This window comes from Dipodomys spectabilis, unplaced genomic scaffold (genome assembly GCF_019054845.1).
Source record: "Dipodomys spectabilis isolate Male_0828 unplaced genomic scaffold, ASM1905484v1 ptg000002l, whole genome shotgun sequence".
Taxonomy (NCBI): Eukaryota; Metazoa; Chordata; class Mammalia; order Rodentia; family Heteromyidae; genus Dipodomys; species Dipodomys spectabilis.
In genome coordinates, this window is record NW_024870679.1 from 39,151,399 (window position 1) to 39,177,843 (window position 26,445).

The 26,445-nt window shown below is 40.3% G+C and overlaps 1 protein-coding gene across 2 annotated transcripts in view; it reads right to left on the reverse strand.

The window, feature by feature from the left end:
* Positions 1 to 26,445, reverse strand: part of Pgm1 (phosphoglucomutase 1) — a 59,118-nt gene that overhangs the window by 8,997 nt on the left and 23,676 nt on the right. Inside the window, exons 1-7 of one of the 2 annotated variants that reach the window (XM_042680918.1) lie at positions 23,750 to 24,279; positions 16,591 to 16,753; positions 16,110 to 16,256; positions 14,061 to 14,186; positions 13,126 to 13,316; positions 11,591 to 11,745; positions 8,604 to 8,719 (exon numbers count right to left, since the gene is read on the reverse strand). In XM_042680918.1, the coding sequence (XP_042536852.1) occupies positions 8,604 to 8,719; positions 11,591 to 11,745; positions 13,126 to 13,316; positions 14,061 to 14,186; positions 16,110 to 16,256; positions 16,591 to 16,753; positions 23,750 to 24,049 (1,198 nt within the window). In that variant the 5' untranslated portion in view covers positions 24,050 to 24,279. Of the gene's footprint in view, positions 1 to 8,603; positions 8,720 to 11,590; positions 11,746 to 13,125; positions 13,317 to 14,060; positions 14,187 to 16,109; positions 16,257 to 16,590; positions 16,754 to 23,749; positions 24,280 to 26,445 lie in introns of those variants that run through there. The other variant, XM_042680927.1, reaches the window with a different exon arrangement.

Genomic DNA, 26,445 nt, shown 5'->3' on the forward strand with positions numbered 1-26,445 from the left:
CAAAAAAATCAAAAATAAAATCTACAGAGAGAGAGAGACCCAAAGTCAGAGAAAGATTTGACTGCATAATAGGTCTCACTTCAAGGCAGTAGGGAAAGAACAGATTAATTTTTCTTTCCTTTAGAAATTTTGGCTACTGGGGTTTGAAGTTGGCCCTATACCACTTGAGCCATGCCCTTATCTCTTTTTTGCTTTTCATATATGGTCTTGAATTTATGCCCAAGTTGTTCTGGACTGTAAGCCTCTTATTTATACTTCCTGCATAGCTAGAATGACAGCTATATGAGCAACCATGCCCAGGTAGTTCCAAAGTTTTGACTGAGCTGTCCTCAAACCATGATCTTCCTGATTTCTACCTCAAAATGGATTAATTTTAAAATGGTGTTTATATAACTGGTTCATTTGGAAGAAAAATGTTTATTCATCCTACAAAACAATATCAAAGAGAATTCTAGCTGACATAAAACCTTCAAGGCAAAAACTGAAAACTTAAATACTAAAAGACACATATACTTTTTTAAACTTTGGGAGGGGGGGTGATAAGTACATGCAAATTTTCTATTCATGCAGGAAAATAATTTACTTAAAAATTTCCAATTCTACATATTACATTACTACAGCTAAATTAAAAGGCCACTAGCATAGTCTGAAGAAAAAAAGGATATGCATAATTATAAGCCAGATGTTCCATACACCCAGTTCAGAAAAATGTCAATAGAAAAACAAAGATATACATAGGTAATTCACACACACAAAAAATTACAGGTAACAAATCAATGTGATGAAAAAGAGAGAACCACAATGCTACTTCCTTGACACCACAAGTTTTGAAACTAGGGGAGATACAAGGGAAATGGGAATCTAACAGGATGCAGTAGGAGAATGCATTGATATCCAATGTGGCAAAAAGTTCCAAAGCCTTAAAATTAAGCCTTCTGATAGAAAAGCAATTCCCATTCTAAATCATCTGAATTTAAGCAGTAGGGATTAGTCAAAGAAACCATGCCACATCTTTCTCATGCTCAAGTGTAGCTAAAATCTTTACCAAAAAAATTTTTTTTTTTTTTTTTTTTTAAAAAGGCTCTTTTGGATGCACTTGTGTTCAGGGAAATACTATTCCAAGAGTCAGGTATGGAGCAGAATTTTCATTTTTTATTATTTAAGCTCCTTACTCTAAACAATATAAAATACAGATAATATTGAGCCCTTCTTTCTGATATATGAGTATGACTCAATACAATCCCTCTTGTGTCATAATGTGCAAAAATTGTGTGTAAAAAAAACTTGTGTCATATCTTGTGTCCTTTCTGTGTCTTCTTACCATATGTGATTTCCCACCAGGTTTTTGGAGCTTTCAAAGTATCTAGCAAAACACTGGCCACTTGGTAGGCAAATGGTAAGTTCCCTTCCTTCCTGACTTCCTCCTTTTATACCCAGACCAAATGTCCTTTCCTCTTTTAGACTAGCTCCCAGCTTATTTAAACTGCAAAATGAGCACAGATGTCTTTGAGAAACCTGTACAAGACAAGACGGGCTGTGCCATCATCTTTGAGCCCCAATCATCTACCTTCTCCACTAACAATGCACCTCTTGAGGCATATGTTATTTATCTTTGTAACTAAGTTTGATGACTAGCAAGTACATGGAATGTGGCAGAAAATTAAAGGGGCATACATGAATGAATCATTCATTCATTCATCAATTTCAACATTATCTCTTTTTCTTTTTGGTTCATAAAAATAAGCAGCTTTTCCCCAAGTTTCTTTTTTGTTTTGTTTTTGTTTTTTTTGTTTTTTGTCAGTTGTGAGGCTTGAACTCTGGGCCTGGGCACTGTCCCTGAGCTCTTCAGCTCAAGCCAAGTGCCCCACCACTTGAGCCACAGTGCCACTTCTGGTTTTCTGGTGGGTAATTGGAGATAAGAATCTTAGACTTCTTTCCTACCCAGGCTGGCTTTGAACCATGATCCTCAGATCTCAGCAGAATAGCTAGGATTACAGACATCAGCCACCAGTGCCCAGTTTCCCCAAGTTTTTTTTTTTGGTGGGGGGAGGGTTGTCCGGTCGTGGGGCCTGAACTCTGGGCCTGGGTGCTGTCCCTTAGCTCTTCAGCTCAAGGCTAGCCCTCTACCACTTGAGCCACAGCGCCACTTCTGGCTTTTTTCTTTTTGCTTATGCGGTGCTGGGGAATTTCGAACACAGGGCCTCAGGCATGCAAGGCAAGCGCTCTACCACTGAGCCACCTTCCCAGCCCCCCAAGTTTTTATCTTTGATCAGAAATCACTCATAAAAGTAATAATCCTCATGACCAAGAACTGGCAAATTAGAGATAACAGGTAGTATTTGTCATGCTTTATACAACAAATTTTGGCAATGTTTACCCAGTTTTATTTGCGATGGACTTTTATGTGCCTTTGTTGCTTTTTTTTTTTTTTTTGGTGCTGGACCCAGGGCATGCATTCAGAGCCTAGATACAGTCCCTGAGCTTTTTTTTTTTTGGCCAAAACTAGCTCTATACTACTTGAGCTACAGCTCCCCTTCTGGCTTTTTGGTGGTTCATTGGAGGTAAGAGTCTCATAGACTTTCCTGCCCAGACTGGCTTTGAACCATGATCCTTGGACCTTAGCCTCCTGAGTAGCTAGAATTACAGGGATGAGCCACCAGCACCCAGCTTACCCTTACTGATTTTTAAGAACTTTGCCACTACACACAATTTTTTGCAAACGATGATTATTTTTTGGCAACAGTTCTTCATAAAGCAGAATTCTGGCAGTTTCCCCAATATATAAAGAGTTCACAACAGCAGTATACAACTTGAAACTATTTATCCATGTTCTACTTCCCTTTTTATTTAAAAAAACTTAACTGATACATAAAAATATACATTAATTTTTGTAAGAGACAAGACTGAAAGCATGGAGGTAATGTTTCTCCTCCAAATGAGAGACTTGATTTTTGTTCTTTCATGTGGAAATAAAAATCTAAGTCTTACTCAACTGTGACCCAATTGTTTGGAGATAACAAAACCACACACCTAATATTATAAATAAAGTATCTGCTTAGGTAAAAGAAACAAACACTCCATTTCATTTTACAAGATCCTTGGTCTGTCTGGTTATTTTGATTAATTTCATTAATCATCTTGGATATATAAAAACTCTAAGTAATTTGGTTATTACTTGGGAAGGCTGAGTAAATTCTATTTCCTGCAGTAGTGCAATGAATACCAAAAGGACTAGTGCAAAAAAAACAACAATGGTTCATGTATATAGTTCAACAGATTTATATCTGAGGACTAGAAAGGCTGGCCCATGAGACTGAATTCTGTCATTTCTGAGCTTTTTGAAATGGAGTATATCACAATTTTTCTGAGCGTCCATGTTATCAATTATAAAAACCTCTCTCATTGTTATGACATTGCTATGATGTAACAAGAAGTACTTTGTGTCAAAGACTACACAAATTCCAGATACCCACTATGAAGAAAGACAATTTTTTTCAGCTTTTAGGGAAATGTCATGTTTTCCAATGGCCTCATTAAGCTTTCAAAAATAATGTCCCTCAACTATACATACTGGAGAAAAAGATGGAAACAATATAATCCAACATGCTTTGGACAGTGCAAACAGATTTTTTTAGTTCTTTCTTCTTTTCTCTTGATGAACACAAATTAGCCTGCCTCATTACGGTTTAACTTTTAAAGAGTAAAGGAAGCCAAGTTCACTTCAGTGTGAGGATGCGGAGAGCATTCTGAGCAGCAGGCTGCCGTCCCAGCCTGCACAAAGGTAATCTGGGTTTTGCTTTGAGTTTCTTCATTTTCACTCCAGCTCAGGGAGCAACTGAGCACCCGGGAATTCCACCCCTTCAGCATCTTCAAACACCTGTCACTGCACTTTGGCCTAATCAGCACCTTGTGTTAAGTACAAACTCAGTCAGGGCATGCTCTGGGTCACAGCCAAGAAAAATGTCAACTCTCATTGAGGGAGCCAAGAGCTAACGGTTAGGGATTGGGTTACACTAGCCAGCACAGTCATCTCTGGAGCTGCCCTGGCTTCTGTCCCTGCCAGGTGACAGCCGGGTGGCTAGGGGGAGGGGGGACAGGGGAAGGGAGAAGTGGCAGCAGGACAGGGATAGGACAGCTGACAAACAGCTACATGGAGCTTTCAGAAGCATCAATGTCTGTTTCTTCTTCCTGCCCATTTCTCTCTCTCCTTGAATTCCCTGAATGTGCTATTCTCTGCCTAGAGATTTCCATCGCACATACTACTATTAACCTGGCTACGATCTCCTCCAACAACCTTCAACTCAACCCTCTTTGTCCCACTCTGTGTCACTATCTTGTCCCACGGTCACCCCTGCAGGGCCTGCAGTTGGTTCCAGAGTGGTCAATATGACCAGGAGGCTCTGTCCAGTCCCCTCCTTTGCTTCCTTCTCTGCTTGAAAAATGGACACTGTCACTTGGGAAGGATGGTAAGCTCTGCAGAAAGCCTTCGCCTGGCTACTCACTTGGGGAGGTGGCCCCAGGGGCTCCCCTCAGCACTCCTTCTGCACTTGTGACCACCGTGGGACTTGGTTTCCTTCCCATAAGGTATCTTAACATAAACCTCACTTTATACCCAATAAACATGAATCAGTGCCTACATGTTCCGAGTACCAATATGAGTAAGGCATGTCTTCTGCTCTCGTAGATGAGTTCATACATACAGGTGAGAGACAGGCAGATGCTGTTTAACCAAGTTAGTTCCAACTAAGTTCTAAATCTCGTTCTGTTGGGATATTCTGTCTGGGATGCCTCCAGATATGGGAGGCAGCAATATTGCCTGGGGCCTTTGCCTAAAGGAAAATGTACTCACAGCTATGCAAGGGAGAATGGCCAGAGAACAAGACAGAACATCTAGGCCCCTATACCACAGAACCAGGCTGGGTACCCTGAGTACAATCTCCCAGAATACCCAGTAGACAATTGAATTGTAATTACCTAGCAAAGTCAGATTTCCCTTCCCAGATAGAAATTCATTTTGAAGGCCTTACTCGCTGTCAGCCTAACCCAGTATCTGAGACACAAATTTCAATTCGTCTTTGAAGGATAAATTGGTACAAAGAAGGGCAAATACAGACTTAAAAAAGAAAAAAGCATGTTTCCAGATACTGGTTGTTCATGCCTGTAATCCTAGCTACTCAGAAGGCTGAGAGCCAGATGGTTACAGTTCAAAGCTAGCCTAAGCCAAAAAAAAAAAAAATGTCTGCAAGACTCCATCTCTAAAATAAGCTACAAAACTGGGTTGGAGGTATGATTCAAGTGGTAGAACACCAGCAAAGAAACTTGAGAAAGCATGAGGCTCTTGAGTTCAAACTCTGGTACTGGGAAGGAAGGATGGAAGGAGGGAAGAAAGGAAAGAAAGAAGGCAGGAAGGAAGGAAGGAAGGGAAGAAGGGAAAGGAAGAAGGGAAGGAGGGAAGAGAGAAAGAGAAAGGGAGAGAAAGGGAGAGAAAGAGAGAAAAGAAAGAAGGAAAGGAGAGAGAAAAAGAAAAAGGATAGAAGAAAGGTAAGAAGGAAAGAAAGGGTGACAATGGAAATATACAAAGCATTAATAGTATGTCTCTTCAAATGATCACTTCTATATGATACTTGATCACTTTTATAGATAGGACAAGGAAAAAATACTTCCAATCTCTACATCTAAATAAATATAACTTACTGGTATATTCTATCAAGTTCAACCTCAACTAGGCTTCTTCTCCTTTTCCCCAAATGCCTCATTTTCCTGAAGGAATGTTTCAAAAATAGCAACATTCTGTACTATTCAGTGATTTCCCTTTGAAGCCCAAAGTCGAACAGGGCTGATGCTCTGCCCTCTGCCACTATGAATTAACTATCCAAAACCTAGTGCGCTATTTTAAAACTTCAACAATACTATAAAACTTCTTAAAAATGAAATTTATATTCAGAAAAGTACATGGGGCTAGGTGTGTAGCTTCATGGTAGAGTTCTTTCCTAGCATGCACAGGTCCTAGGTTTGAACCAAGAAAAATTTAAAAGTACAATGTCCAACTCTCTAGAAATAATCATTCTACCTACTCTTCATCTGCCAGGCTAACTTTGGAAAATCTGGGCTCAGTTCTAGGCATGAATTTCCAAAGCAAATACTAATAAGGTCAAAATATCTAGAAGCTGGGGCTGGGTCTATAAACAATATTAATGAAGAAAGACTGACAGACAGATAGGTGGTCTGGAGAAGGCAGAACCTGAAAGCTGATTCTAATAGCTGCTTTGTCTTCAGGCCTCTCTCCAGCTAGTGAACAAACCAGGCACTTCTGCTTGGCTCTGGGGTTCTTATTTTCTTTGCTCAGTGTTTTCCACATGGGTGGAATGAAAAAAGATGTTACTAGGTGTACTACCATGGGCGGAGCGGGGGGGGGGGGGGGGGGGGAGAGGTCTCCCTTCACATAGCATTGATAAATCATAACTAGTTGCTATGGAAAACCTGGGCCTATGAAAGCGAAAGATTTAATGCTGTTCTGAAACCTCTTCTTAAATACAAAGGAAAAGCTGACTCACTCTACCACATTTCTTCTCAGAAATGAAAACATTTTTTAAGGCTTCCTTGGCTACTGAGGTAAGAAATCTATGTTTATCACTCTGTTTAATCCCTGCAGACTCAAAGGCCAGGCTGTCAAGGTGGCCCCCAAACTTCCTGTCTCAGTAGATGTGATCCTTTACATTTAGGTATAATTGCACTAACAGAGTTCCTTGCAGGAGAATGTTCTGGAACATTCAAATATTTTTGTTACCATGAATATCCATGACAGAGTGGTATATTCTGAGACTACCTCCTAGGTTCCCTAAGCATTCATCTAGTGTCTCTTGGGAGAATGTAGTATTACCCACATTTTCTGAAGTATGACAAGACTAAGCAGTAGTCTTGTGTACTCTGATCAAAGACCTACATCTTTGGGAAATTACTTAGCACCCTTGGTGGACATAGTACAAAGCACCAAATCATCTATTTTTTCTTTTTCTTTTGATTGTGGGGCTTGACCTTTGGGCCTAGAAGCTGTCCCTGAGCTCTTTTGTTCAAGTTTAGTGTTCTACCACTTTTGAGCCACAGCTCTACTTCCAGTTTTCTGGTAATTAACTAGAGATAAGAGTTTTATGGACTTTTCTGCCCAGGTTGGCTTTGCAATCCTCAGATCTCAGATTCCTGAGTAGCTAGGATTACAGGAATGAGCCACCAGTGCCTGGCCTCACTATCTTTTTTTCTGTTTTGGTCAGTTGTGGAGCTTTGAACTCTGGGCCTGGGCACTGTCCCTCAGCTCTTCAGCTCAAGGCTAGCACTCTACCACTTGAGCCACAGTGCCACTTCTGGTTTTCTGGAGGTTAATTGAAGATAAGAGTCTCATGGACTTTCCTGCCCAGGCTGACTTTGAACCATGATCCTCAGATCTCAGCCTCCTGAGTAGCTAGGATTACAGGTGTGAGTCACCAGCGCCCAGCCACATCTATTTTTTTAAATACCTTCTAGTTCTATCATATCTATTCATTGTCAAAGAGTGCCACCAGTCTCCCAAGGATGTTAAAGTGCTTAGAACTTTGTAAATATGGACCTCAGAACTACCAGTTCCTCCCACCCACCCTACCTATGCATTTGTGGGAAAGGAAGTCAATACTCTGATCTATTCATCATAGCAAGAATTCTGACTCAATTGCAAGGTTGAGAGAATACTGAGTTTTGATCCCCTTTGCTTTGCTGAATGATGGCTATAGAATAACAAAGCATAAGAAGACTACTTTCTTTACTTCAAAATATTGGGTAGGAGCAATAGAAGAGATATACCTTACAACCTGGATGGAGACCAACGCAGGGCAAAGCACACACCTGAGATGATCTTAGGGAAATAAAGACTGATAAAGGCATCATGGGGTAGTAGAAAAAATCATGGTGGAGGAGGGAGCTTAGATCAGTACTTGGATGGGTAGAGAGGAGGAGGGAGAGCACAAAAAGCAGAATCTAAGTCTTGGATCACCCCCAGAGCATACCCCATTGTACTCTTTCAACGTGCTACACATGCACAAGGATGTATTTTTAATTTCTTGACCACCTACTAATATATTTCCCTAATGGTCTCCCTTCACTTAGCGTTGATAAATCATAACTAGTTGCTATGGAAAACCTGGGCCTATGAAAGCGAAAGATTTAATGCTGTTCTGAAACCTCTTCTTAAATACAAAGGAAAAGCTGACTCGCTCTACCATATTTCTTCTCAGAAATGAAAACATTTTTTAAGGCTTCCTTGGCCACTGAGGCAAGAAATCTGTTTATCACTCTGTTTAATCCCTGCAGACTCAATGGCCAGGCTGCTAAGGAGGCCCCCAAACTTCCTGTCTCAGTAGATGTGATCCTCTGAAAGTAAAATTAGCCCTCCTGGCTGAATGCACTTGCTGCTTTTCAGATATGTATACTTCATTGGAGTTGTTATAAATAAATTGTGCTTTGATTTAGAACACATCAGCTACCCTGGTTATTTCAGTGCTATCTTAAGCAGTTTAAGTTTTCACTGGAGGTGGCAGATGTGGAGAAGAAAATGCTAGCACAGGGGTGCAACTTACCAGTCCCGAAGCTCTCCTCTCCACAAAGGGACAGTTTGCTTGCATCCATCAAATTCCCAAAAAACTTCCAGCCAGTTGGAGTCTCATACAAAGCGATCTTTGTAGCATTAGCCACCCTTCAAAGGCATGAAATCAAAGTTACATCACAGCAGGACTGTGAGCAGGGCCGTGTGAGGGATGGAAAAGAGCAACCGTTATTGTAATCAAGGGTCCCATTCAGTACTGCTCAGGGGTAGACAGCATTCTAAGATTGGTGGAAAATCATAAGAGAAAACTTGGGCACAATGGGTTCTTCTATATGGACTCAGAGGGAAGGGGAGATGAAGAAGAAAGAAAAAAGTTATTCAAATTACAGTTTAATATTTTAGAAGAAAAGAAGCAACAGCAAGAAAATACACAGGGATATCTTGGGAGAGATATTTAAATTCCTATGTCTTGGGTACAGATTGTGTCTACCCAATCTATAAAGACAAAAGAATGGTGTTTTGACAAACATAATCACAGAATTGGAATGTCAGCATTTTTGCAGAGGAGAGAATAGGGTCCAGATCAGCCTGGGTCACACAGGCAGGACGACTGACAGCCTGCATTCAGCTTTGCAACCAGTATTCCTTTCATCTCATCAGCAGGCTCCCAATGAAAGCACCAAGTGGGCTCTCCTATTTACCCCCGCCTCCCCAACCCTCTTTTCCTCCGACACATCTTCTACTCCTCAGCAGGTAGCTTTAGACTGTTTACAACCTTGGAGTGGAGATTGGAGCTTAGTAGTAGAGTATGTGGTAAGTATATGCAAGGGCCTGGGTTCGATCTCTAGCACATAAATAATAAATAAATAAATAAAGTATGTAAATACACAATAAAATGTTTGAGTGACTTTTTAGAAAATAACCTATCCTCTTCCCTTGGAACAGAACATGTTAGATGCTAAGTTTCACATGCTGTTTCAAGTAAGCTTGTCTTCTTCCTAACAAAACTATATCATATTTGGAACTTAACATTTAAAGACAATCAAATCTAGGATTCTGAACTTTTATTTGAGCAATAAGGTGTTTTGGTTACAAGTCTCTCTGTGTATCTTATTATTTCAAAAATTGGAATTATACTGTTCCTTGGAGGTGTTTCAAGGCTCGACAAACACAATAGTGTGTCCACAAACTGACTTTCAGCCTCACATGTAGGAACTGAGAACACAAGCACCAGTTCTAGTTCCTGCTCCAATTTAGCTGTGAAGTCTTGGACAAGACTGCTAACTCTTGACTTTTAACTTTCTCTTCTTTAAAGTAATGACTGCTGGAGAGTCTGGGAATATGGCTTAGTGGTAGAGTGCTTACCTAGCATGCACAAAGCCCTCAGTACCGCATAAACAGAAAAAGTCAGAAGTGGTCCCATGAGTCAAGTGGTAGAGTGCTGGTCTTGAGCAAAAGAAGCTTGGGGACAGTGCCTGGGCCCTGAGTTCAAGCCCCAACACTGGCAACAACAACAAAAAAGGACTGCTGGGAGAATCAGATGAGGTGAAGAACCTAAGAAGGAGCATGGAAACTCCCAAAGACTATGTAGATATTAGTGACTCTTTTCTTGTTAGCTGAAGTGAAGCCAGAACTAATTCTGTAGCTTGTTTAACAGGAAAACGTAGGGGCAAGTGGTAAGGGGCTAGGCTCTGAGTCCAGTCCTGATTCAGCCATTTACTAGCTGGATGACATTTGGAGAACTTAACTCTGTTGTTCTTCTGTCTTCTACCTGTAAAATGAGTTTATACCTAGCCTTTACCTATTGGGTTGGTATGAGATTAAATGACTAAAACATGCAAAGTAGTTAGTGTGAAGGTAATGTTCAGGAAAAGCTTAGCTATTTGTATAAGAGACTATATTTATATACTCAACTTTTCTCCCTATTCTTGACCTTTTAATTTTCCTCCTCCTTTTTTTGTGCAGGTCCTGAGGCTTGAACTCAGATGCTGTCCCTGAGCTATTGGCTCAAGTCTAGAGCTCTACCACTTGAGCCAAAGTTTCACCTCTGGCTTTCTTATTAATTAGAGGTAACAGTCTCACAGACATTCTTGTCCAGACTGGCTTAGAATTACGATCTTCAGATCTCAGTCTCCTGAGTAGCTAGGATTAAAGATGTGAGCCACGAGTGCCCAGTTACTTACTCATTTTTGACTATTCATTTAGCAAAAAATTTCCAGGGCATCTGACATATTCTAGTAACATTTTCCTTGTTTTCTATTTGTTATTTATTACTTCTTACTTTTTAGTTTTTATGGGTATGGTCTCATAAGCTCCCTTAAAGCTTTCATATAATAAAGTCATATATAATGAATAGAAAAATATAACAATTACCAATAAGCAAATCTGAGATATCAACTGTTTACTGTCACTGGTTTCTATTGCACAAAAACTGAATGTAATTAAAAAGTTTTTTTTTCTTTGTTTTTTTTTTTTTTTTTTTTTTACCAATTTCATGTTTCTGTTTTAGATTTTGGACAAAAAATAAGTCCGATTGTGTGTGTGTGTATGGCCAATCTAGTTCTTTTGAAACTTTAATATTAATTCAAACTCTTCCTTTGCTAAGTTACTGCATACTGCTGAAGGAAATAATCCTTTAGAATAATGTCTTAGATACAGTGGAAGTGCCATCTATCCATTCATTCACTAACATGCATTCATTCATTCATTTTTTAAATGATGTGTGTGACCTACTGTTTCAGGCAAGCTATAGTCAGACAGGTTCTCCACAGGAGTGGGTAGGCTTCTTGGGCGGCCAATCAAGCAGATGGTCTATGAGGAGTGTGGTAATTGCCAGGATGGAGGAAGTATAGGTTGCTGAGGAAGCTCAGAAGGAAGTTCTAAGCCTGAAAACACTCACCCATCCTCTCATACAAGAACTATGGCTACGCAGAAGGGAGGAAGGCTTTCAGGGAACAGTGAAGGGCATGGTGACCACCAGGATGATCTGAGAAGGGAGAGCTGAGGGGCTGGCAGACCTACCGATCTAGGGCACCACTTGTGGGCATGCTGCGTGCAAAGCCTCGGACCCCAGTCTGCTGGAAATATGGAATGCTGAAGATGTTGGCGGCAATGACGGCCACAGAGTCTGAAGGGTTCACAAAGAAGCCATGCTTGCCCAAAATCATGTTCCGATCCTTGGGAATAAGTGAGAGAGGCAAAGGAAGACATTTAAGCTTTATAAAGCTGACCCATTATCTCATCCTGAGCTTTAAACATGGGATTTTATTATTATTGGATTTGAATAGTACCAATGAGCCAAAGGCACCTCCATGCCCAAGAGTTAAAACTGGTTTCAATTAAACTGTGAGCACAAAGTCCTTGTGAGCTAAATCCTCTGTTCTCCCTCCAGAGGCTGGCTAACTTTAACCTCCTAGACCTTTTCCAAACTCTGGAACCAATCATGCCTCTCCCAGAGGAGAAGAGAGGATGCACAGAGAGGAAATATTGGCTGTTTATACAGTTTGATAGGTCTTCCAGACATCCAGAGAGAAACAAAGGCAGGTTTCTTTAAGATAGGGTTTCTAAATCATGGTCCCTCCATTTGGTACTGGACCCCACAAAATATGCTGCTACTTTCATGGCTTCTGAGTTGCCTAGTATAGTCTTTCCTTCAAGTAACTGTAAGAGGGAGAAACTCCCAGCATGCACTGCATCAGAAAGATATATCACAAAATCATGTCTATTAGAAGTCCCTTTAATTTTTCCAAATTCTGATATGGAAAAAAATGTTGCAGGAAATAGTAACTCTTATTATAAAGAACATTAACATCAACAAAACACAAAGTTGAGTACAAAATGCTTATGCGATAACAAGGACATAAACTTGACTATGACACATATCTTCTTTGTCTTTCCTGGTCGCCAGTCTAGGCAAAACAATGTTTATAAATGTTTTAATAAATGTAGTTCTTGATTTAGTCTTTATATAGGCAATAAAATTATAGTTTCACCGTTCAGCTGTGATGAGAGAATAGGTATAAAACCAAAACCTCTTCTAGATGTTAAAAGGTTTGTCAATAGGAGAAACCTATCCAGAATTCCATCAGCTTATGATGTACCTATCCTTCTATCATAACCAGCACCTAATAACCCTGCCATTCTTTTTTTTGGGGGGGGGGGGGGTCCGGTCATGGGGCCTGAACTCTGGGCCTGGGCGCTGTCCCTCAGCTCTTCAGCTCAAGGCTAGCGCTCCACCACTTGAGCCACAGCGCCACTTCGGCTTTTTCCTTTTTGCTTATGTGGTGCTGAGGAATCGAACCCAGGGCCTCATGCATGCAAGGCAAGTGCTCTACCACTGAGCCACCTTCCCAGCCCCAACCCTGCCATTTTTAACACATTTCTGAAGTCAAATGCATGAATTTTATTCCAAATACTCTTGTTTCTGTTCAAGAGGGTCTTTTAATAACATACTTCTGAACCAAGCACAATGAAGAATCCTGAGCCTGGCAGAAGCACCTGTTTTCATTTTGTTTTTCCCATCTGCAAGCTGTGGCCTTCCATGCACTTGTACCCACCCCATCTCCATCGAAGGCGGCCCCAAAATCATGTTCTCCTGACTTCATGGTCTCCACCAGGTCAGCTGCATAAGTGAGGTTGGGGTCAGGGTGGTGACCCCCGAAGTCCTCCAGGGGAACACAGTTAACAGCTGAGTTCGCAGGGGCTCCGAGTTCTTCGCAGAGGATCTTCTTTACATATGGCCCCACGACTATATAAAGCACAAGTGAAAGTGAGAAGGATCAGAACCCAAACATGCATTCTTGGAAGAGCACGATGGCAACAGTGGGACTGCAAACTGTCTTGGGAGGCTGGTGCAAAGTGAGCTAATTCCATGCAAGGGAGAATCCTCACTAGCTAGAGGCTCCATTTTTTTTTAACTATTGTAAAGCAAATCGTTGTATTCCCAGGTGAGAAAATCCCCCAGTTCTGGTTCACAGTCATGGCTGCTGTCTCCACTGGTGTGGTCATACAAGTAACCCACAGAGGAGGAAGAGAGGGAGACACATATCCTCTTGTTCCCTGAATTAAATCTTCAGCTTGCTCTTGTTCTTTTCTAAGAAAAGGAGCATGGGGTGAGGGGTGCAGGGGGTTAGTGCTCATGAGGATGTTCACTACAGCTCAGAAACATGGCTACTTCCCTCAGAAATCCACAGAAGCACCCACTAAGAATGTGAGTGATCAACAGAGGGACAGGCAACATCCACAGTAACAGTTGCAAGTGACTTAAAACCTGATGTTTAATATGGAAACATGACCTTTGCACTAGCTTATCCCAAGAAGTGCCTCTACTAATTGGGGGCCTACCATTAGATTTTTACCTCTGAAATGATTGTGAAATAACTATTGATACCATCAGAGCCTTGAGAAGAAGCTGTGAGGGGCTATGATCCCCACCGCAGAAACCAACTGCCTGTTTCTGAGAGGAGAGAACAGAAGAATGGTGAGTCTGTACCTCCATGCATGGCGTCTATACGAATCTTCAGTCGGTTTGGACCAGAAAGTAGCTCTTTCAGTGCATTGAAATCAAAGATGTTTCTTAGCATCGTGGCATAAGCTTCCACTGAATCCACAATTTCCACTGTGAGAACAAGCAATAATGGAAGAATGAAGGATGAAACATATTTAGAAATCGTTAACAGTGAAACAATTATATTGATATGAAACAGTAACCGTTTTAAAAGGACTCCAATATGAGCAACTCCAATGTGAAAAACTGTTCATGACATCTTATTCATTATCAATCATTCCCTTTGAAGGTAAATGTTATTAGTCCTATTTTATAGATGAGAAAACTCAGGATCTGAAAAGTTAAGGAAGTTGAATATAGAGCTGGGATAGGGCACACATGAGGTTTTCAACAGCTTCTGTATAAACCACTCTGCTGCCACACTGCCTCCGTATGTGTCCAAATGATGGATATATCTTGTTGTCATGTGTAACTGAAAAGATAAGACCTACTTTTATTTACAGGCTCATTCTCATCAAGACTTAATAATTAAAAAGCAAGGATTTTTTTTCTTTAAAGAATAAGTTTAAGCCAAGCACTGGTGGCTCATGCTTATAACATCAGCTACTCAGGAGACTGAGATCTGAGAACTGGTGTTTGAAGCCAGGAGAAAAGTCTGAGAGACTTCATCTCCAATTAACCAGCAAAAAGCCAGAACTAGAGACATGAATCAAATGGTAGAGCACTAGATGTGAGTGAAAAAGCTGAGTGAGAGCACAGCTTTTCAAGACCTAGTATACTGGCATTAAAAAAAGAGAGAGAAAAGGAAAGGGTCAGTTCTTGTATGTCCTAATAATGGAATAAAAGAAACATAGAAAGTTGGTATTATCCTAATTACTGGACATTTGGGTTTCTGAATATTTTCAACATTGACAGATGATGAAGCTCTCTACTAGGGTATTATAAGCACCAATAATATCTCTAAGGTACACCACAGGGCCATTTTATGTTTGTTAGGATGCAACTGCCAAATATAAGTTGCAAACTAGAGGGGAAAACCCATGACAGGGCAAAGTTAAAACCCAGGTTTCACTGCTAACCATGACATCTTCATTTTATTAACAAAAATAAATGTATAAACATTTAGCCCATCAATTATTGCAATGCCTTAACATTCAACAAAATGTTAATTTATCAACAGCTACCTTTGTAGGGCATTTCAATGCAGCTCAAAATCAGTCTGATTTTACTGAGTATTGGGGCAGGAAGAAATCTGAAAGCTCAGGTTGAGAATCATTCACACTGAGTTTGAGTTGTATTTTTACCATTCACTCACTCAGTGAGTGACCTGGAATCTGTCACTTAACCTTTATTGGCCTTTGTTTCCTCCTCTGTAAATACACAGTACATCCCTACCAGGGCTACTGTGAGAATAAATGGAATAACACAATGAAAGAGCCTGGGGTACAGAAAGAGCTCAATCACAGTGATCTCCCAGTCTCCTAGTCAAGGCCACTTTGTTTTGGGGGAGGTGTGAAGGTGTATGTGTGCACATGCGCCCACACACATGCATGTGCAAATCCTGGGACTTGAATTTGGGGCCTAGGTGTCTGTCCCTGAGCTTCTTTTTTTGCTCAGGGCTAGTGTTCTACCACTTTAGCCATAGCTCCACTTCTGGATTTTGGGGTAGTTTATTGGAGATAAGAATCGCATGGACTTTGCTGCCTGGGATGACTTCAAATCATGATCCTCAGATCTCAGCTTCCTTAGTAGCTAGGATTACAGGTATGAGCCTATGGCACACAGCAAAGCCATTTGGTTTGCTTGTGGAAATGAACCCTTGGGAAATGTGGGAATGAGTTACCTAAGTCACAAGCTCAGAGAGCTCAAATCTCTGGACTGGTGAAAGTTAATTCCAAACCTGATTATAAATTAATACATTTAAAACACAGTGTCTACCATCTTTCCAAAGCCATAGAGCCACTTTAATAAAATCATGAAAGGAAAATTGCTCAAATCTGAATAGAGATGAGCAGGAAGAAGAAATAACCATGCCTGTGAAGGGCTTGAACTTGTTTTCCAAGTCAAACTGCTGCTTTCCCAAAACGCCGAGGTCTATATTCAGGTCAGGGCAAATTGCATATTCCTCAATAGTCTTGCTGATTTGGAATATTTTGTCAGTGATTGCTTCTGGAGCGGGACCTGGAAATCAAATAGTAAACAATGAGCCATTCTATATGGTTCACCTGAAAATAGAAAACCTGCAAAGTTTCAGGTTCTTCTTCCCTAACACACTGACAATTGCTTCACTCACACAGCAGAGTAACAGGATTTTTCTAACAGAAAATGTTTGTGGTGGTTGCTCCTATTCAGGTACAATGGAAGGAGAAGCATTTCAATGTCACAAAAAAAAAAAAAAGCAAAGATTCCTTGCAAAGGAGAGTGAGAACCATGGCCCCCAAGGCTTCTGGTACTGGTTTATCAACTCAATATAAAACTCAATATAAAATATATCTCAAGATAACAGTCAGCTTACCTCCATTAGAAATATTGAACTTGATTCCAAAATCTCCATTAGGTCCTCCTGGGTTGTGGCTGGCTGTTAGGATGATCCCACCAATGGCTTTAATTTTCCTAATGATGCAAGATACAGCAGGAGTGGAGAGAATTCCATTCTGTCCGATAACCAAGCGACCAATCTAGAAGAAATCCAGAGTACACCCTTGAACAGCCTATAAATCCAGAGCTATCACATGAAAATACCAGAGCAATAAGAAAATGGACAAACCAAACATTGTTTGACCAGAAAACATTTTCATTGTGAACATCTACATCCTGAATGTCTCCACCATATTACTGAAATAGAATCAATGTTGTTGAACAAAGACATTCCTTCAGATAGCTTTTTGGGGACTTTGTAGTTTTAGAACAGTGTGTGGTCTGGGGGTGCTGTAAGACTCTGGCAGGAAAGCATAACAGAGCCTTTCCAGATCTGGTTCATAAGTTAGATATACTAAAGAATAGTGAGAAGGCCCACATTTTTAATCAACCCAGTCATACTTTCAACCCACAATGGGGAAAATATTACAGGTTGGGCTAGTTAAAGGGATTTGACCCAAAAAGAAAGCTTTTGTAATATAAGATTCTTTAAAACTAAATAGATCAAACATTATAAATCATAATCTATAATGCACGTTATAAATGTAGTATCCAATCAACTTTGGATTTTTCATGCAGTGGGACAACAGCTTGGGCTTTTGCTGCATTCCTTACATCCTTCCATCTCTCACAGATGTTATCAGCCTGCCTCTTCCTTTGCTACAATGACAGTAATTTACATCTATTTCAACATAACCCAGGTTACAAGTTTTGTCAATTCTTTTAGCTTGGAGAAGATGGGACTGCTATATGAAAAAGACTTATAATCTTGGAGTTTTGCCTTTCCTACATTCTCCTTTCTGAGAGAAGACAGGAACAGGAATGTTTAAATTTTTTCCATTAGTTATTTCTTTTGGCCCCTTTCCCCCAAGATAAATATGGTTGAAGAAATGACTTGATGGTGGAAGATGTGTTTCTAATGTGGAAAATGCCACTAGAGAGCCAGGAAGGTGGCACACATCTGTAATCCTGACTGTATGCAAGGTGTAGGCAGAATTTTGTGTTCTGGCCCCACCCTGGCAAAGGTCAATGAAATCTTGTCTCAAAGGTTGCATGCTTTCTCTCATATGTGGAAGCTAAAATTAGTTTAGAAATATTTAAGTAAACACACTGGGTGGAATGCAAGTATATGCAAGTGTATAAACTGAAATGTGGTAGATTCAGAGGAGAACATAGTATAATTCCTTAGAAAGGCAAAATCACAGTTCAACAAAATAAACACCAGGAAATGGGTACTTGAAAGAGGTAAGGGGGGATGAAGGGAAGGGAGTAGATGAATAAAGAGAAGAGGGAGAATGCACTCAAAACTCCTATGAAATTAAGAAATATGCTAAAAAGTTAAAAAGAGTGAGGGAAGGGATGGGGTAGGAGGAATGGGTGCGAATGTTGAAAGGGATGACATTGATCAAGACACACTGTATTCATAAACTGCTCAGCTGAGTGAACATTCCTTTGTATAACTTCTTAAAGATAATACAAATATTTAAAAATGGAAAGTAAAAGAGAATTTGCAAAATAAAAACAAAAATAAAGGGCTTCAGGTATAGACTGAATGATAGCATGACTGCTAAGCATGCACTAATTCTGGATTCAATCTATAACACAACACACACACACATACACACACACACTGTCATGAGATATTTGGACACACAATGCCATTAGACATCTGGCCACTAGACATCTGGATTTCCTGAAGAATGTTTTTCTGAGACTATTAACTTTGCCACTACCCTCACGCTTCAGTACAGGTCACTGAAAACTTGACATCCTTATCCTTCCCCCACTACCAAGAATTTCCCAGGAAACAGTTGGTTTATTTCCATCACCTCTAGGCTCCCATTTGTCTATCTCTCAACAATTTTTATCGCAGCTTCCCTAAGGCATTTGCTACATCCTGCCTCCCCCAGGAAGAGGTAACCAGAAGGATAGGTGCTACATACAGGCTCTGTTAGAGGCTACAGGAAACAACAGATGATACAGAATCCATAGTGATGGTTAGTACTGAGCTACCATCTGCTTTGTACATCTCATAGCATTTTTAGTCCATTCTTATAATTGTTGCTCCCAAGTACCACAGCCAGTTATTATGGTCCTTCTCATTCCTTCACTCTCGCACCCATTCAACCTTGATAGCAATAAGCACTCATGGAAGGGTGCCATGACAGTGTCAGGAGATGATATGACAAGATCAAACAGCAGGTTAGTCACGGTGGAAAAGGCACTGAAATCCTCTGACTCCATACAGTGGGAATAGCAACATCTCACCTTTCCAGGAGATTAAAGGTTTAGAGATTGGTAGTTCCAGAATTCTGTAAGAGGGACTTAGCAGTGACCATTTAACCAACCAGAAGAGCTCATGAGTTATCTAGAAACTGTATGTGTGGAAGAAGAAGATGATGAACATTAAGCTACACTGCCAGACTCACTCCTTTATTCCATAATTTCTTATGCTGAGATCTGCAGTAGAGGGAATTATGCCAGGGGAAAGTATAAGAAAGAAACATAAAGGGTTGGGAAGATGGCTCAGTGGTAGAGTGCTTGCCTTGCATGCATGAGGCCCTAGGTTCGATTCCTCAGTACCACATAGGCAGAAAAAGCCAGAAGTGGTGCTGAGGCTCAAGTAGTTAGAGCGCTAGCCTTGAGCTGAAGGGCTGAGTGACAGTGCCCAGGTCCAGAGTTCAGGCCCCATGACCGACAAAATAAAAAAAGAAAGGAGGATAAAAGAAGTAGCCCAAGGGGCTGGGAAGGTGGCTCAGTGGTAGAGCGCTTGCCTTGCATGAATGAGGCCCTGGGTTCAATACCCCAGCACCACATAAGCAAAAAGGAAAAAGCCGGAAGTGGCGCTGTGGCTCAAGTGGTAGAGTGCTAGCCTTGAGCTGAAGAGCTGAGGGACAGCGCCCAGGCCCAGAGTTCAGGCCCAACGACCGGACCCCCCCCCCCACCAAAAAAAAAAACAAAACAAAACAAGAAGTAGCCTGAGGTATATTTGGTCAATATGCTTCCCTCTTTCAGGGCATCCTTCTACAAATCTCCCTCAGGAATATTATACCTCAATCTAACATAGGGGAAGTTTTACTCCATATCACCTTCCTTCCCTTAAAGATGCCTAGGCCATTGTAACAGCCCCTAACACAATCTTCCAGGTTGAATCCATCTCACCTACTCTGGACTACCTACTTCACATTTCTAAATATAACTCTGTGTACCTCTTCTCAAAAATCTTCCTTACACTGCATGATACAGAAATGTGACTTTCAGGATGTCCCTAAAGAAATGAAAGCCAGACTTAAGGCACTCACATATCAATGTTTACAGCAGTATTATAATAGCCCAAAGCGGGAACACCAATATCTTTCATCAGATGAACAGCTAAACAAAATATGGCACAGATACAACATGGAATTACAAGAGAAAGAAATCAGTTTAGAGGATGTTACACACAGAGTTGATGAGCAGGAATGTGAAGAAATAATGTAGGTTTTAAAAGAGAAAGGAGCTGGAAAGGTGGCTCAGTGGTAGAGTGCTTGCCTTGTATGTATAAGGCCCTGGGTTCGATTCTTCAGCACCACATAAGTAGAAAAAGCCGGAAGTGGTGCTATGGCTCAAGTGGTAGAGCACTAGCCTTGAGCTAAAAAGCTGAGGGACTGGGCGGTCAAGCCCCACGACTAACAACAGCAACAAAATAATAATAAATAAAAGAGAAAGGAATTGGGCTGGGAATATGGCTTGGTGGTAGAGTGCTTGTCTGGCATGCATGAAGCCCTGGGTTCGATTCCTCAGTAACACATAAACAGAAAAATCTAGAAGTGGTGCTGTGGCTCAAGTGGTAGAGTGCTAGCCTTGAGCAAAAGGAGCTCAGGGACAGTGCCCAGGCTCTGAGGTCAAGCCCTAACACTGGCACAAAGAGAGAGACAGAGAGACAGAGAGAGAGACAGAGATAGAGAGAGACAGAGAGAGAGAGAGAGAGAGAAATCATGTCATATACTGCAATGTGGAGAAACCTTGAGCATAAGATACTGAGTGAAATCAGCTGGTTACAAAGAGACACATACTGCAGGATTCCACTTACATGAGGTATCTAAAACAATCAAAATAATAGAAACAGAAAGGACAATGATGGTTTCCAGAGACTCAGGGGAGGATGAAATGGGGAACTGCTATTCAGTGAGTGTAGAGTTTCATCAGCTTGGCAAGATGAAAAAGTTCTTCAGATCTGCTGCAGAACTATGTGAGTACAGTTGAAACTGTTGAACTATGTAGGCAGTGGTTAATATGGTAAACTATGTTCTTACTAAAATTAAATTGACTTATAAATCTGTTACTGTATTCAAAGATGGCATTGCTTATCTATAGATATGATTGCCTGGATGGACATAGGTGGGATATTCTTTTTGAAACTCAAAAAGAGAATAAAATTCTCATCCATAGATGAAGCTTGAATACACTATACTCAGGGAAATAATCCAGACACTTAAGAGCAAGTCTTGAATAATACCACTTAGAAGAGGGTCCTAGAAAGGCAACTTAAGAGAAATAGAAAGTAGAACTGAAGTGGCCAGAGACTGGAGGGAGGAAGAACAGGGAGACACTGATGGAATACTTCTAGAGCTGGACAGTGAGGATGGCTACCCAACACTGAAATGGTAACGACTACCCCTGAACTGAAAGTGGTTAAAATGATGAGTCTGATGTTATATGTATGCTACCCTTCCTAGCTCCCAAGTTCATCATGATTCCCCCAGCCTCTTCTCCCATCATTCCCTTCCTCATGACTCACATGTCACCCCTTAAATGGGTACCTCACTGTCACCCAAAGTCAAACTTTGGTCCATAATCAAGCATGACAAAGAGCAAAGTTTTAAATTTTCCTTCTAATTGAAAATAGGGCATGGTGTTTTCATGTCTCATTAGAAAAAAAAATCAAGCCAAATTTCTTTGTTTTGCTGGTCACACACATGGTTCTTGTCTGAGTTTTAAATTTCCTTCCAAGTTCAAAGCTCTTGGAACTGAGTGAGACCCCTATATTCTAAATGGAGCCCACTGGTGATTTATTGGGTACATTAATATGTCCTGTAAAAGTAGACAGTTCTATGCAAATGAGAACAAAGAGAAATTTCTAGTGAAAGCTAATTATATTCTACAGCCAATAAATGCAACAGATAAAAAGAATATTAAGAGAAAATAAAATGTTCTCTATTTAGTTCAGTTTGAAAAGCCCTCACGGATTGGCCCATGAGCAGAGTAAGTGAGGTTAGGGGTGAAGAATACTACCTTTTGCTCAAATCTGTGGCAAGAGTTATTGTTTGTTATTATTATTGTTTTCTTGTAGTGCCCAGAACCAAGAGGCTATTCAAACAGAATATAGGATATGTTACAAGAAGAAGAAAGCCAACCTTTAAGAATTCCAGAGGAGGTTGTTTTTTTTTTTTAATCAGGTTAATGTACTTTATCTATCCACTAAATGTTTCAAGTAATTCAGATGGATTGCATGACTGCTTTAAATGCAATGCCATTCTTTAATAAGGAATGTCCTTGAAAAGATGTGAAAATATCACTTGGGCTGCCACAATCCTAACAAATAGGCAGTTACCATACTTAGTCAATTATTATCACGGAAATGCATTATTTAGCAAACCTCCAGATAGTAAATCTGAGCTAGCCTATAGGGCCTGCCTAAATTACATATTCCGACCACCTCATCCACATCCTTCTGCCCCACACAAAAATGAAATGAAGCTAAATACATCATAGCAAAGTGGACAGTGTACCAGACCCACTCAACAGTCTAGATATATGCGGAGAAATAATGTTCCATTTGTCCCTCTCAAAAGATTAAAAGCATCTTAATACCATTCCCTGTGCAGCCCTCCTCAAAAATGAAATTTACGGCATGTCACATTTTATCTTAAAAATGTGGTATGCTTCATAATAATTTCATATTTGGGTGCTTTATCAGCAATTTTTACATGAGAAGCATTCAAATTCTAAAACCTCAAAGGAAACTTCATATTATAGACAATGAATCACAAACATTTTTTAAGTTTAATTTGGTGAGATTTTTTTTTTAACTTGGGTTTTTATAAACACCTGCTTGGTGTATTATTGAGATAGACTGAAAATGAATGTCTAACACACTGGATTGTAATGCTAAATTTTATGTTCTCAGAATCTGAATCTTTTAAAATTTACAGGTACCAAAGGACCGTGTGCTGAAAACTCTTGCTAAGCATTATCTAAAACACTAAAAATCTATCTTTGGTCCCACAGAGGAATCTGCAGAGCAGAGCCAGCAATGTACTGATGCTCACTCCTATAACTTAGCAGGCTGTGCAAATTGTTAGGTTATCAAGATCAATGTGTTCTGGTACAATATTCCTTCTGATTTGCTTAATAATCCAGCCAACACATTTTTTTTTTCATGATGCAGAGTTCTAGTGAGCCTGGTTATATTCTAGTTGTTATCTTATCCTACTGCACAAATTTACCATGCACCGGGCTTCTTTGTGTCCAGGGTCATTATAAGTAAATCCCTTTTGAAAGGCTCACATCTAAAATTTCCCATTCCCTTCCTAGCATTTCTACATGACTACCAGGCTTCATAAACAACAACATGCTTTGGTTTTTGTTTTCCTGTTTGATAAATGACTGAACTTCAACAAGGAAGCCATAGAAAGTATAACAAAATCCTCCTCATCATTCAGGACAACTCTCTTACATAGGAGTGCCCTAGAAGCCAGTTGGAAAACAGACACAAAAGCTTAAGGCCAGGAATGTGCTGTAAATGTCAGAAAAGCAACAGGTATTTTGAAACAACAGGACCACAGCACAACACATACACAGTGGAACTTACGTTCCCAGATAATTCTGGAGTATTTTCACAACATTCAATGGCTGAAGTCACAATGAAACCTAAGTGGCTGTTAGTAGAATTGAGCTGTAGACTATGTGCCCATCTTTGGATAGTTGTATCTTGCTGCAGAATTAAGAGGTTATTTGGAGAGCTAGAGATAAAACAATACTGATTGTATACCAACCCCATTGGCAGCTGCCATCTGCACTATTGTTTCTATTGCTGATTTATTAAAATACCGCCCATCTCCACCGACCACCATTGATGATCCCTGGCGATCTTTTAGGTCTATGGAAAAGAACAGACTCTGGATGAAATTCTCCAGATAACATGGCTTTGCTTCAAAATAGTAAGTTTTCTTCCGTAATCCACTTGTTCCTGGTTTCTGGTCAGGGTAAGGAGCTGTAGCAAAAGTCAACAGAGGGAGAGGACCTTCTTCCATTTTCCTATATTTCCCAGAAATCCATTCTTCAAAATCACTCATCTTTCATTTACACCACTTGGTTCCAGGATGCAGCTGAGATTCTCTCAGATAGTCTGTCCAACATGAAGCTGCCACGGTGTCGTCTGAGGAACTAGTATACAGGTTTTGCCTACACGATCACTCTCAATGAGAAAGCTTAGTTAATTCCATGTGGGTTTTGTCCCATGTGAAAAACTTAAGAGCCACATACCCACCTACAGCCATGCACAAAGTAAATCTTCAAAGCTGTTTCAGTGAGGCTACTTCTGCCCACACAACTATGCCAGATATTCTTCAATTATTTTTGTCTCATCTCCCTGTTAGGGCAGAGAGAGTTCCAAGAGTACTGCCGGCCTTCAGTTACAGTCACCAAAGACTGCCAGACTCCACTCCCAGACAGAGCGGCTACAGCCCCAACAAGCAGGTTAGTGAAAAAGACAGCAGGTGCATCTCTCACTGCCCCTGCTGCCTCTTAAACTGGAGCCAGCCTCTGGGCATGGAGCACTGAGAATGCCATCTGCAGCTAAAGTTGCTCCCTGCCACCTAGCAAGCTAAAGGTCAAGCTTAAAATGGAAGTGAGGGATCTTATGACTCTTGGTTTCCTTATTTCACTCATTTTGATACCCAAAGGACTTTTTATTTCCCACATATAACCACAAATAGTAGGTGAAAAACAATCATCTAACAGAACAAACTCATTCAATGGCCACTAAGAATAGGGCTGGGTATATAGCTCAATGGTGACAAGTTTATTCCAGTCTCTTCATTGACAAAGAAGCTAGCATGCCAAGATCGGGAGGTGGGGGAGGAAGAGGTCAATACTCAGAGATTAAAAAATAATAATAATAACCAATAGTAAGTACTCAAGTCTAGAAGAAGAGATACATACAAATATGTTGAATGGCCAACAGCTTGACCATTCCCTTAAATTTACCAAGGAACATGATAAGAATCTATCAAATCTTTGAGAAATATAAAAACAAGAGTTGAGGGGAGAGAGATGAAAGATACATGTTTTCCCAAGTACATGAGGTTAATATATTTAGAAAAATGATAGGAATGTAAGATTCATTTTTAAAACATTCTTTTAAAAAACTGTTTTAAACACATCTGACATTTAAGAAAACAATTTTAGTGAAGCAGTTTGTCTTTTGCATTTCTGAAAGCAAAACTGTTTAAAAACATTTTACCAAACTAAATGTATTACAAAATTCTATTTGACCTTTGAGATTTTCTTTTTCTTTTTTCAGTCAGTTGTAGGGCTTGAACTCAGGGACTGGATGCTATCCCTGAGATTTTTTGCTCAAGGCTAGCACTCTACCAATTTGAGCCACAGTATGGCTTCTGGTTTTCTGGTGATTAATTGTAGATAAGAGTCTCGTGGACTTTCCTGCCCAGGCTGGATTTGAACTGCTATCCTCAGATCTCAGCTTCCTGAGTAGTTAGGATTACAGACATGAGCCACCATCAGCCCAGCTGAGATTTCTTAATAATCTATTTTTTATATACAGATGTGTTCTTTACTTGGTCCAACTGTCAATTAAGAAGCTCTGCTGGACTGGAGGTATGCCTCAAGCGGTAGGGAACCTGCTTAACAAGCTCAAGGCATTGAATTCAATCTCCAGTGCTAAAAGGAAAAAAAGAAAAAAAAAAAAAAAGACAAGAAGCTCCATTGTAGCTAGAGCACCAGTGGCTTACGCCTATAATCCTAGCTGTTCAGGAGACTGAAATCCAAAGATCAAGGTTCAAAGCCAGCCCAGGCAGAAAAGTATGAGAGATTCCATCTCCAATTAACCAGAAAAAAAAAAGCTATACTGGAAACGTGGCTAAAGTGGTAGAGCATCAGCCTTGAGTTAAAAAAAAAAAAAAAAAAAGACAAAGTGACAACATGAGGCTCTGAGTTTAATCCCCAGAACCAGCACAAAACAAAACCAAAAACAGTAGCTCTGTTGTCCATGTTTTGAACTTGTTAAAGATTCTTCGAAAGTAAACCAAAACTAGTCACATCCCATGTTTGGAGAGTGTCATGCACCAAAGAACCAAAGTTTTTAAGTAAAGAGACCTCCCTTAAGCCAAAACTGTTTTCCTCCTAACATGTAAAGCAAGTTCTGCCAGTGTACAGACTCTGGAGGTGGCTAACTGCCTATGTGAGGGAGCAGCACCCTGTTTTGTGGGGCTTGCTCTGCACAGGACCAGAAGAACTAATCAGGAGAAAGCAGGATACCTAGGCCCCTGCAAATGACAGGCAGGACAGTTCATGTGGAGAGAATCCCTCAAGACATAGAAAATTCACACCACTATTCAACTAAAACCAGTCAGACAAAAAAAAAACCCTACATTTTTACAGTTTATAATAGGGCTCTTAATGAGTTTTCAAAAGAAAATTCCATAGAAATGAATTTTAAAAGCAAGCTTAC